At 51.6% G+C, this 9009-nt stretch overlaps 1 protein-coding gene across 1 annotated transcript; it reads right to left on the reverse strand.

Annotated features, from left to right (window-relative positions):
• Positions 1-7077: 7077 nt before the first annotated feature.
• RPP25 (ribonuclease P/MRP subunit p25) lies at positions 7078-8608 on the reverse strand. Its single transcript, XM_019750952.2, has one exon. The coding sequence runs from the start codon at positions 8372-8374 to the stop codon at positions 7733-7735; it is 642 nt and encodes a 213-aa protein (XP_019606511.1). The 5' UTR covers positions 8375-8608; the 3' UTR covers positions 7078-7732.
• Between the last annotated feature and the right edge of the window lie 401 nt (positions 8609-9009).

Consider the following 9009-nt stretch of genomic DNA (forward strand, 5'->3'; position numbering starts at 1 on the left):
ACAAGGCATGTACACCAGGGGGCATGAATCATGGGGGCCATCTTTGAATTAAGTCTACCACATCACTTGGGGTGGGAACTGCTTGTTCCCAAGTTTGCCACCACTTGTGCCCCCAGGCCCCAGTCCATTCTGTTCCTTCTGCTGGGTGCTCCCTCCTGGATGGATTTAGACCAGATATCCTGGCTCTTGCCCAAGGCTGTTGGGGTCTTTTGTCTCTTCCTACTATTTCTGTCCCTCTGAAGAAGCAGCTGCTGGACTTTTAATGCCTCAAGGATGTCATCAATCCCCAGTTGATCAGCCTATCAGCTTCCTGCCGCAGCCAGAACCTTCCTGGAACAGTTGTGATGAGGCATTTCCTCTGATGTGCAGAGGGGAGGGATGATGTTATTGAGGAGCTTATGAGGACAAAGACACTGTTCCACCATTTGAATTGCTAGTAAAGGGAAGTGCACATTCAAGAAAAGCTCTGTTTTCTCTTGTGGGAATGAATTATGCATTGGGAGGAAAAAAAGAATCCTGCCTTTTCAAGGCTGGAAAGGGCCTTTGAGGCCATTAGTCTGACTGAACTTACATTGCCTCCATTTCCTTAGGTCCCTACTTGAGCACCTCCAATGATGGGGATCACACTACTGTACTAGACTTCTTTGAAAATGGGGATGAACAAGGGAAGGCACTCAGTTGCTGCAGTTGAATTATAGCTCTGTGATAGGCAAGTTATTCCCATTTCCTGATAGATGGAGTTTCCTCATCTACAAATGGGAATAATAATGGAACCAAACTAATAGGTATTAGGATGATTACAGAAGATAATGCATGTAAAACACTGTATCCTGGCTGGCACATGGTAAGGACTCAATAAATGATAATTGTCACTCTCTACAAAAAAATATGTTCCTGTTGTAAAATTACAGATGTTCGTTTTCCAGTTGTGAAATGGGGGACAAGGCATTGAGGTGGGTGGACAGACACACCACATGGATCACCTGAGACTCAGGGAGGAGGGCTAGCAAGAGGAAGCAGTCTCCAAAGGAGGTCCTGTGGGGCTCCGTCCAATCAGGGTAGGACGGCTCTAATGGCGCTCTCGTCCTTTCTTTCTTTTATTATGTAATTTCCTAGATTATTACTTTTATGATCAGAAAATCATTAAAGGATATAGTTTTTATTGAGCTATAACTCACATACTGTAAGATTCACCCTTTTGAGATATGCAATTCAGTGGTTTTTAGTACATTCACTACATTATATAACCATTATCACTATCTAATTCCTCAACATTTCATCACCCCCAAAAGAAACTTCACATCCAATAGCCTTCACAAACCTCGCCAGCCCTAGGCAACCATGAATCTACTTCTTATCTCTATGGATTTGCTTATTCTGGGCATTTCATGTAAATAGAATCATACAACATGTGTTCTTTTGTGTCTGGTATTTTTCCCCTTAGCATATTTTCCAGGTTCATCCATGTTGTAACGTGAATCAGCACTTCACCCTTCTCATGGCGGAATTATACTCCATCGTATGGATAGATCACATTTTGTTTACCCATTCATTCATCAATTGATGGACATTTGGGTTGTTTCCACTTTTTAGCTGTTATGAATAATGTTGCTATGAACATGGGTGTACATGTTTTTGTATGGACATATGTCTTAAATTCCTTTGGGTATTCATCTAGGAGTGTCATATGCATATGGGTCAAATGGTAACTCTATGTTTAACTTTTTAAGGAGCTGTTACACTGTTCCAAAATGGCCTGCACCATTTTATACTCCCTCCAGCAATGTATGCAGATTCTGATTTTTCCACATCCTTATAATTTCTTTTTTTTTAAATAAAGAAAGCTGAGTCTTTGTAACTGTGTGAGCTGGGCTGCCCACTCTGTTTCCTTTCAGGAAACAGGGTCCTCGGCAGGGGAACTTTGTGCTCGGAGTCCATTCGCTGCCTTCCTAAGGGTTCTTTTTCTGCCTCTCTGAGTCAAGAGCCTCTCTTCCCCAGAACCACCTCTAAGGGGCAGCTCATAACAGTTCTTTAACAGGTGCTTCTTTCTCCAGAAAAATGTTTAAACTGTGGCTGAATGTGGGGGGAAAGGAGGGGGGGCTTAATTTTATGTCTCTCTTACCAGTGTGAGTACCACTCTGTGTACATATTATCTTAGTGAGTAGTCAACCTTGATTAATCATCAAAATCACATGAGGATCTTATTAAAATACGTATTTTCAGGTCTTTCGTGGGAGATTCTGATCATGTTGGTTTGGAGTTCAGCCTAGGCAGTCCGTATTTTTAACAATTGCCCTGTTGTCACGCAGCTGCCTGCCTGCCTGTCCCCTCGTGCCAACCCCTAGAGAAAGAAGAGTCTGTGAGATGGATCCTTTCAGGGACTTAGCTTCACCTTTGTGCTTACACCTTATGTCTCCTTGTTTGGCCCCAAAGGATGGCTGGTAGCCAATGACGGGTAAGATTCCTCAAGAGAGGAACGACCTAAGACAGGCACAGTCACGTGGGGACCACCAGGAGAACTCATGGGGTTGATAGAGGTGGACATAGACCCCCACCTTCCCCTGGCTAAGGAGAGCTTCTGCCTCTGTGGCTGTATTCCTTCCCACAACCTGCTTGGGAAGTGATTCTAGATGTGATAACATCAGTTCTCCATCTCAGCAAGTTTCAGCATAAAGGTTTTGTCCCCTGGGGAGGTACAAACAACAATTACTAATACATCAATGGGGCTCTCAGCAGGCAAGGGTGATTGGTTTGAACCAGTTTCCTGGTATGGTGTATGAGACTCACAGACCGTAGTAAAAACAATGCTACTTCCTTGTATGTGCATCAGTAAAAGCCACAAGGTGGCCCTATTCGGGGCTCTCAGTCCTTTGAGGCTGTGAGACCCTTGGCCCCTGTTTCAAAACTTTCTTGATTTCTGTTTCTTTCTTAACCCTTCGCTGCCCCTTCTTGTTCTCTCATTGCCCGTGTTGCGCTGAACATGACACTGCCCAAGTGATTCTGATGATAAACCAAGGTTGGGAAGCCTGGTATTATTATATTAAATGGGTCACAGAAATATGGCCCATTTTGCAGATAAGAAAGCTGAGGCTCAGAGAAGAACTAACTTCCTCCAAATCACTGTCCGACTCACTTCTGTTTAATATGACACCAGGAGTTACATTTACCAGCACAAGCCTTCAGATTAGAGAGCCTCCCTCCATTCAGGACTGGAAATTCTGATAACAGAGACCTTGGCAAGCGCCCCATATTCCTTTTACCTATTTCCACAGAAGATGGTGAGAATACCTACTGTATTTGTTCCTTAGGTCTGCTGTAACAAAGTACCCAAGACTGGGTGACTTGAAATAGCAGCCACTTGTTCTCTCATCACTCTGGAAGCTAGAAGCCTGAGATCAAGATGTCCGTCCCCAGCACCATGCTGTCTAAATGCTCTAGGGAAGACTCTGCGCCAGGCCATTTTCTTAGCTTCTGTTGTTTGCCAGCAACCCTTGGTATTCCTTGGCTTGCAGCTGCACAACTCCAGTCTCTGCCTTCTTCTTCACGTGTTGTTCTTCCTTCTGTGTGTATGTCTGTCTCTTCTCACAAGGACACTAGTCATATTGGATTCAGGACCCATCCTACTTCAGTGTGACCTCATCTTATATATTAATTGCATCTGCAAAGACCCTATTCCCAAATAAGTCACATTCACAGTACCAGGGGTTAAGGATTCAACATAACTTTTGGAGGGACGCAATTCAATCCACAATGTCTCTGATAATCAGGAGGTGTGAGAAATCCCACCAGAATCCTAAAGTTGGATATACAAACCCAATTATCGTGGTGACCCTAGCTTTCCCAAAGAGTAGGTAGGACCCATTGGCCCAGATGAGAAGAGAAGTTATGGTGGAGATAGGCCACTGTCCATGGGGCTGGACAATTAAGGACTTTCGTGTGGCATCAGAACAGTTCAAAGTCTGGCTCAGCCAGTCTATTCCTTCAGTCACCAGCTCTCTGTGGGCGTCCTGTGTGCCAGGAGCTGGGTAGGGAGTACGACAGGCAGGATCCATTCAATCATGGCTTCTGGTTCAGTGGGGAGACCTACAACCAGAGGATCACACTATGAGGGTACAATTATCAACTGAGATCTGTGATCTGAGAAGAAACCTGGTGTCATCAAGGAGACCCTCCTGTAGCTGAATTTTCTTCCTTCCTCCCTCCGTCCCTTTCTTTAATCACCCCTCTTTCTGGGAGACCTGGACGTGTTTCAACACCTCAGTGAAATTGAGGAGACAGCATCTCTAGTGGTCAATGTGGACATAACAATGACCCAAATTGCAGAACTAATGGGGTTGGGGCTGGGAGATGGAGGGAGCAGTGGGCTAGGTGTGGGAGTGAGGTGGGAGAAGCCCCCAGGTTTTCTCCCTACTGTGCAGTGAACATGCCATGGCAGATTAATGGCCAATGGACAACAGCTCCTAAAGCTTTTACCAGTTTGAAGCTGTGCACGCCACCCCCCTACCCCCCACAAAATCCTTCCGTTGTTTGGCCCTTATATAGCATATCCCCTGGGATGCTAGGTTGGTCAGGCTAGGGTTAATGCCACAGAAGCCCTCCTCTGTCCTGGCTGTGATGGCAGTGAAATCCTACCAAATCTATCCCCATCTATGTCCCCCTGTCACTGTCCTAACCCTTACCTCCCTGTAGCCTCTGGGATCCAGTCAGGCCCCTTTCAACCCACCTCCCACCTATACAGGTGTCAGAGGGATCCTTCTCAAACACCAAGCAGACTGGGGCACTGCCTGGCTTTCATTGGCCCCCCACTTCCTTGAGGCTTCCCTGTGGCCTGGCTCCCACCTGGTATTCCAGCCCCACCTGCCTCTTACTGTGTGTCTTTAAGATGCTTATACCTTTCAGACCCTCGAGGCTGCTTCAGCACCAGATGCGGCATCACCTCTTTGTGCTCTGCCGGGAATTCCCTGTCCAGACCTTCTGGTCCATAGGGAACCAGCTCCATCCGCACCTCTGGGTGAGTTACGTGCCCCTCCTCAGAGCTCCCACCTTCTCCCACTACCATGGCGCGTGCTGTAACTTTTTCTTACCCTCCACTAGATTGGGACCTCCTTGAGGCAGAGACAAAGTCTGTTTATTCTGTGATTCTTACCCCCAGTCCCACCCCGGGCCTAGATTGGGACCTGGCACAACAGTGAAAGTCCTTCAGGGTCCAGCTGACCACAGGCTCTGGCCTTGGATGATATGCCTCTATGTTTCCAAATGGACCCTGTGTGACCTGACAGTTTTGTGGGTGTGAGCTTTCACTGCTACCCCTAGCCTACAAGTGCCCCAAGGCAGGGCCCAAGAAGCTCCTGAATAGAGGCTGCTGCTGGAAAGATGGGGTCACAGGAGGACTTCACTCGGCCACTAGGCCGCTCCCACAGTGGGCTGTCTCTGAACTGCTCCCCTGCACCTCACCCTCCCCCCCTTATTCCAGCACTTCTCAGGGTCCCACCTCCGCCTTGGAGGAGGGGTACGGAGATGTTTGTCACCTTCCTTTGAAGGCTGTCCTTGGGTCAGCAGGGAGAGAGGGTCAGTAAGGCAGGGTGCTCATGGGTGCTAAGTTCCACTGGCACCCAGGAGCACTTATCAAAAGCCTGGGAACCGAACCTGATGGGGTGGAGTGGGGGGTGCAGAGAAGAAAGCCAGTTTCATAACCTGCTTTCCAGCATGGGCGCAGGTTAACATTCTGAAGGTAAGGCAGCAAAAAGCCCCCCTTTTCTCCACGCCCCAGGAGATTCCAGGCCGGAAGGGGACTTACCTGACCCAAGCCATTGGAGAGTAAGCCTCTGCTTGCAGAGTCCTCGTGACTGCCAGTCAGGACTTCAGACACTGGTGGTCTTGGAGCGTTGGCCCTTTTCCAGAACCAGGACCAGTCTCTCTTAAGCGTCTACCTCTTCTAAGTTTTATTGTTTCTCTTAGAAGAGGAAGCCCAGGACCAACCCAGAGCTCCTTGGTTTTTAGGATAATTTATATTCTTTCCACCCTTATTGGGCCACCCGAGAGTGTCAACAAGCACACCCAAACCTCCTTTGCCCTCTCCAGGGACTCATCAAGAACAATAAATCGGGGAGGGCAACCAGTGCAAGTCTGAATGGGAGGCCTCCCTGATCCAAAGCTCAAGCAGAGACATGGGGGAGGGACAATTTCTGTCAGATGCAGAAACCTACGTCTTATCACCAGCAGAAGGATTTATTTCAAGCTTCTGCCAGCAAAGTGACTTACGTTATTCCCCATCTCCTCCTTTCCAGGGTGCTGTCGAGTTACATGGGGTGAAGTGTGCTTCTGAGGTCATGGGGCTATGTGCCCCCCTTACTCGCTGGAGTTCTTCCAGCACACAGGACTTCCTCCTCCCCCAGCTGAGTTGGAGTTGGGCAGAGAGGCTTATGAGGCCGTTATCTCTCAGCAGACAGCTGTGCAGGGCTGGAGGCAGCAGCTTATCAGGGAGCCTGCAGGGATTCACAGCCCAAGTCCCAGCTTCTCTGCTGAATAGTAATTTCCAGCAATGGATTTGTGCTCATCTCTCTCCTCCCCCTCTCCCAAGGGTGTGCTGTCCTTTCTTAGAGAGAGGAGCAGTGAAGAGGAGATCCTACCCATGGGATGAAGGGCTTTGTGCTGGTCTTCTAGATAAGGCTCAGTCTATTGGCAGGAGGCTGCAGGTTTAGGGACCCCAGTAGGTTCTGCCACTCTTGGCAATGACACTCCTCCACCCCCAGGGGAGTTCATCCATGCTCTTCTTCCTTTCTCTCCCAGAAAAGCAATGTGCTGCTCCCTTTTCTTTACTGGTGATGCACAGGGGGAGACAGGCCTCCTTCCACCCACAAGCCAGAGGCCAGAGGCAGTCAGGGAGGGCTGGAGAGAGAGGGAGAAGCCAGGGACTGAGCAATGTGCTCCTCGCACCATTTTAAAACTGTCCAGTCTGTGCCTGACCCTGAAGACTCCAAAGGCTAAGGATCCCAGGCTGGATGGGACTGAGACACAAGGGGGCAGGCCAGAGCTGTCTTTGCACCCAAGTGGTTAGGAAAAAACCTGGGACAGAGCCATTTTTGTGTTTGCTTTATTGGAAGCAAGAATCCAGCTGTGGGGCTCAAGGGAGGAGGCATGGAGAGTTCTGTCCTGGGTCTCTCCCTCTGGGCCAGCATGGGGAAGGGGGAATGTTACAAGAGCTAGAGCCAGGGGTGCTGCCCGGCCACCATAATCTCAGGATGCTCCTTAAAAGCAGGGGAAGGAAAACTACAAAGGTAAATGTCCTGGGGTGAGGGGCAGAATGGGGCTCCCCACAACACAAACTCCCCTACCAGTTTCTCACCCCTTGCTCTCCACTGGTGGGGGTAATTCCAACAGCTCCCTTTGGCTTCCACACTCCTCCTCATGAATGCTGGGTGTCTCTAACCGTTGGGGGTCCTGAGTAAGGCTCAAGAGTCCCACTGCCCAGAATTCCCTCCCTGAAGAGGATCCCAGTATGGCTCAGAAAAGATGAAGGTTGCTTTCAGGCAACACAAGTGGAGGAGCAACCGCCCCACGAAGCTTCCTTGGGTCCCTCTCCTGTGGTGTGGGGTCCACGAAACTAGTCTGGGGAGTTGAGACCAGGTTGTGAGCTCCAGCAGACCGAGGTGTGAACCGGTGGAGGTACGTCTCAAGGTGGAGGCGCTGGGGCTAAGATCCAGACCGTCTGGTGGCCCAGGGCCGGGAGTGTTCAGGCCGTCTGGTTCTCTTCCGCAGCACCTGGCTCGGGTTGTGACCGCTTCGCGGAGCCTTCTCCAGCAGCGGGTTCCCTTAAGCTCCTCTTGGGCGTTGGCGCGGTTGGCTGAGATGAAGAGTCAGGATGGGGGCTCGGGGGCTGGTAGCCGGGTTGACGCGGATCCAGTGCATCTTTGGAAAGTAGGATGGCGAGGCTGGGCACATTCTTAAGTACACTGAGGCTGGCGGCCGGCTCACTGGGCTTCTGCTCCGGCGTGGGCCCTGGCGGGAGGCTCTGCCACACCTCGCGCACGCTCCGGTAGCGCAGCCGGGTGACTTGGTGCAGGCCAGCCAGGCGGCGCTTCAGGATCTCGGCGCACGTGACCGTCTTGGTGGTGGCCCGACCGCAGCCGCTGAATACGATGGCGCGAGTGGCTGGCTGCGCCATGCTGGCGGTGGCGAAGGCCAGCAGGTTCCGGATTTTGCTGCCCTCCTTGACCCTCATGTGTACAGCACCGGGCGCCAGGTCCGCGAAGGGGCCGGAGCCCGGGCCGCCCCCCTCCGCCCCACCACCCCCCGGCGCCTCCTCCGAGCGCACCTTACGGAAGTTCTCCATGCGCCGTCGTTGCCCGGACCGCGGGGACGCGGGCTTCGCCATGGGGCCGCCTCAGCCTCGGGGCTGCATGGCCGCTGGTCGACTGGGTAAAGGCCGGCAGGGGTAAGGGTGCGGGAGCGGCTCGGACGCTGGCGGGCTGGCTGCGACGGCGCGATCGTTGCCTTCCACTTCTCTACCGGGATCGCTGCTCTATTCTGCGCTCTCGGCGCGGGATGCTCCGCGCCTTTAGCGGAGGCCCGGCCTGGGAGCCTGGGAGCCCCGCCCCTACCTTCAGGCCCCGCCCCTAACTCGGTCCGCTCGCCTCCGCCCCAGCCTCACCCGCCTCTAGGAATCTGGTCAGATCCTCTGCTATAGGAGCGTGGGAGCAGCGCGCATCCTGGCGCGCAACGGCAGCGCCAGAGGGTGACTTGGTAGGCGAAGTTCTCCTATAATCGTCATGAGCCCTCCCCGAGCCAACCCTTATAAACGGGCAAGCAAGCTAAATAAAAACTGCGTTTGCGTTGCAAACGCCGCTTCAAGCAGGGTCCCCAAGCCCTTCCGCGGGCGTTCGAATTGAAGACCTCCTCTTCTCCCCTCCCACGGAGAGACTTACAAGCGGCCTGCAGGGCCTCTTTCTCCACTCCTTTGGGGACACCCCCAACTCTGTCGCTTCCGCTCCCGAGCCAGTATTCTTGGCT

The sequence above is a fragment of the Rhinolophus sinicus genome, linkage group LG03 (genome assembly GCF_036562045.2).
Source record: "Rhinolophus sinicus isolate RSC01 linkage group LG03, ASM3656204v1, whole genome shotgun sequence".
Taxonomy (NCBI): Eukaryota; Metazoa; Chordata; class Mammalia; order Chiroptera; family Rhinolophidae; genus Rhinolophus; species Rhinolophus sinicus.

Bases quoted from the DNA above. Each gene is read 5' to 3' on its own strand.
- RPP25 (XM_019750952.2), bottom strand. From the start codon at position 8,374: ATGGCGAAGCCCGCGTCCCCGCGGTCCGGGCAACGACGGCGCATGGAG.